The sequence below is a fragment of the Solanum lycopersicum genome, chromosome 12, assembly GCF_036512215.1.
Source record: "Solanum lycopersicum chromosome 12, SLM_r2.1".
NCBI classification, from domain to species: Eukaryota; Viridiplantae; Streptophyta; class Magnoliopsida; order Solanales; family Solanaceae; genus Solanum; species Solanum lycopersicum.
In genome coordinates this window covers 60,185,787-60,188,026 of record NC_090811.1, presented here as the reverse complement: position 1 = coordinate 60,188,026, position 2,240 = coordinate 60,185,787, and the positions used below count along the sequence as shown (strand labels likewise).

The 2,240-nt window shown below is 30.5% G+C and overlaps 1 protein-coding gene across 1 annotated transcript; it reads left to right on the top strand.

Moving 5' to 3' along the window:
• Nucleotides 1-209: 209 nt before the first annotated feature.
• Nucleotides 210-974, top strand: LOC138340477 (secreted RxLR effector protein 161-like). Its single transcript, XM_069292202.1, has one exon. It carries the CDS (start codon nucleotides 210-212, stop codon nucleotides 972-974), a length of 765 nt encoding a protein of 254 aa, XP_069148303.1.
• The last annotated feature ends 1,266 nt before the right edge of the window (nucleotides 975-2,240 follow it).

Below are 2,240 nucleotides of genomic sequence, written 5' to 3'. Positions count from 1 at the left end.
AATGATTATGCACTGATACAGGAGACAAAGCATATTCTGCATCTTCATTTTAAAATAAAGGATTTGGGAGAATTGAGGTATTCTTGGGAATAAAATTCTGTCGATCAGAAAAAGGCATAGTGATGAATCAAAGGAAATATGCATTGGAGTTAATTTCATAAACAAGATTATCAGGAGTTAGACCATATTTAACACCTTTGGAGACAAATATGAAGCTTACAAGTGCTGATTATATGCAAGATGCCTCTGATGAACTATTTACTGATATAAACCAATATCAAAGATTGATTGGCAAACTACTATACCTCACTAACACTAGGCCTGATATTGCTTTCTCAGTTCAGTGTTTAAGTAAATTCATGGAGAAACCAACACTTTCCCACTGGAATGCAGCATTGAAGGTGGTTAAATATGTTAAAACAGCACCAGGTCTGGGGATACTCATGAGTTCTGATAAACAAGCACAACTCACTGGTTTTTGTGATGCAGACTGGGCTGCCTGTCCAAACACCAGAAGATCAGTGACTGGCTATCTTTTGAAGTATGGGAAATCTTTAATAGCATGGAAGTCTAAGAAACAAAATATAGTTTCTAAAAGTTCTGCAGAAGCAGAATATAGAAGCTTAGCAACATTAACAGCTGAAGTCGTTTGGGTGAATAACTTGTTCAAAGAATTGGGAATGAATGTGCATGGACCAACTATCATATATTGTGACAGCAAAGCTGCTATGCAAATAGCAACAAATCCAGTTTTTCATGAACGTACAAAACATATTGAGATTGATTGTCATTTTATCCGTGAAAGGTTGCAACAAGGATTGATCAAGACAAGTTATATCAATACTAAGGAGCAGCAAGCTGATTTGTTAACAAAGGCTTTGGGAAGATCTCAACATGACTTCTTATTGACCAAGCTAGGTGTATTAAATGTTTTCAATACATCTAGCTTGAGGGGGACTATTGAAGATAACTGATAGTGATAGAAGTAGTTAGTTAACTAATTAAGTGTAATTAGTTCTTATTTTCTGTTATTAATATTGTTAGGTTCAGTTAGAAAAGTTAGTTAGAAAGTTTGTTACTATTTCCTCTTCTCATATATAAGTAGTAGCTCACACTTATTGTATGGTATCTGATTCATTTTACAATATCAAAAATTTCCCAAACTCTCTTAGTCTTTACACCTTTGTTTAAATAAAATGACCCTGTGGTCTTTGATTAAAAATAAATAAAAGGAACTTGATACCAGTTGATATCATATAGAATAATAATAATAATGCTTTGTGGGTTCGAAACATTGCTTGGGCCTTTTTGGCAAAAGGAACGAAAATGCAGCGTTACATAAAACTGTGAAAATGAAGTCGAAAACTTTCCCTCTCACCACTGACACCGTGTATGTGCTTGTTACAGGGGGTGACAAATTTAAGGGGTGACAAATTTAATATATATTGTACATATTATTATATATATATATATATATATATATATATATATATATATATATATATATATATATATATATATATATATATATATATACGAAGTTTGGTGTTGTGACAGTACCCGTTCGCTTACATATTGATCCGCCCCTGCAGATAACATACAAGCTCAATGTTATAGGTGTAAATACCTTGATACTATTAAGGTGACAAATTTGGAATAAACATGAACTCATATGAAGAGAAATTATTTCTTACAATTTTAGTGCTTCTTCTTTTTCTTCTTCGGAATTAACTTTGAAATTTATTGACGTGTTTTTTTTATGACACAAGATGTAAGTTACTTTCTTTTCTTTTCAAAAACTTAGAGAGTGTTAGGGTGATTTAAAAGTTGGTCAAACTGATTTTTAAATCAGTTTTTTATTTTGTGTTTGACAAATATAAAAATTAACTTCAGATTATTCAAAAATGACTTAAAAAAATTAAAAAGTGTTTGGAAAAGTAAAAAATAAATTAAAATACATTTAAAAGACTTAATGTCAAAAATCAACAGTAACTACCTTTTATTTTTCGACTTAAAAGAAATTTCATTTTGATTTTTTATTTTTAACTTAAAAGCTACTTTTTAAATTCAATTCAGATACACTCTTACTTTGAGTTCAATGTGTTCACATCGTTTTACTCTTCTTACTGAAATATTAGAAATATATTAGAAATGACTTGTTCAACATGCTTGTGTCATCACATTTAAGGGTATTTTTGTCTTTTTGATGCTTAATATAGCTACATATCTTACACATATGA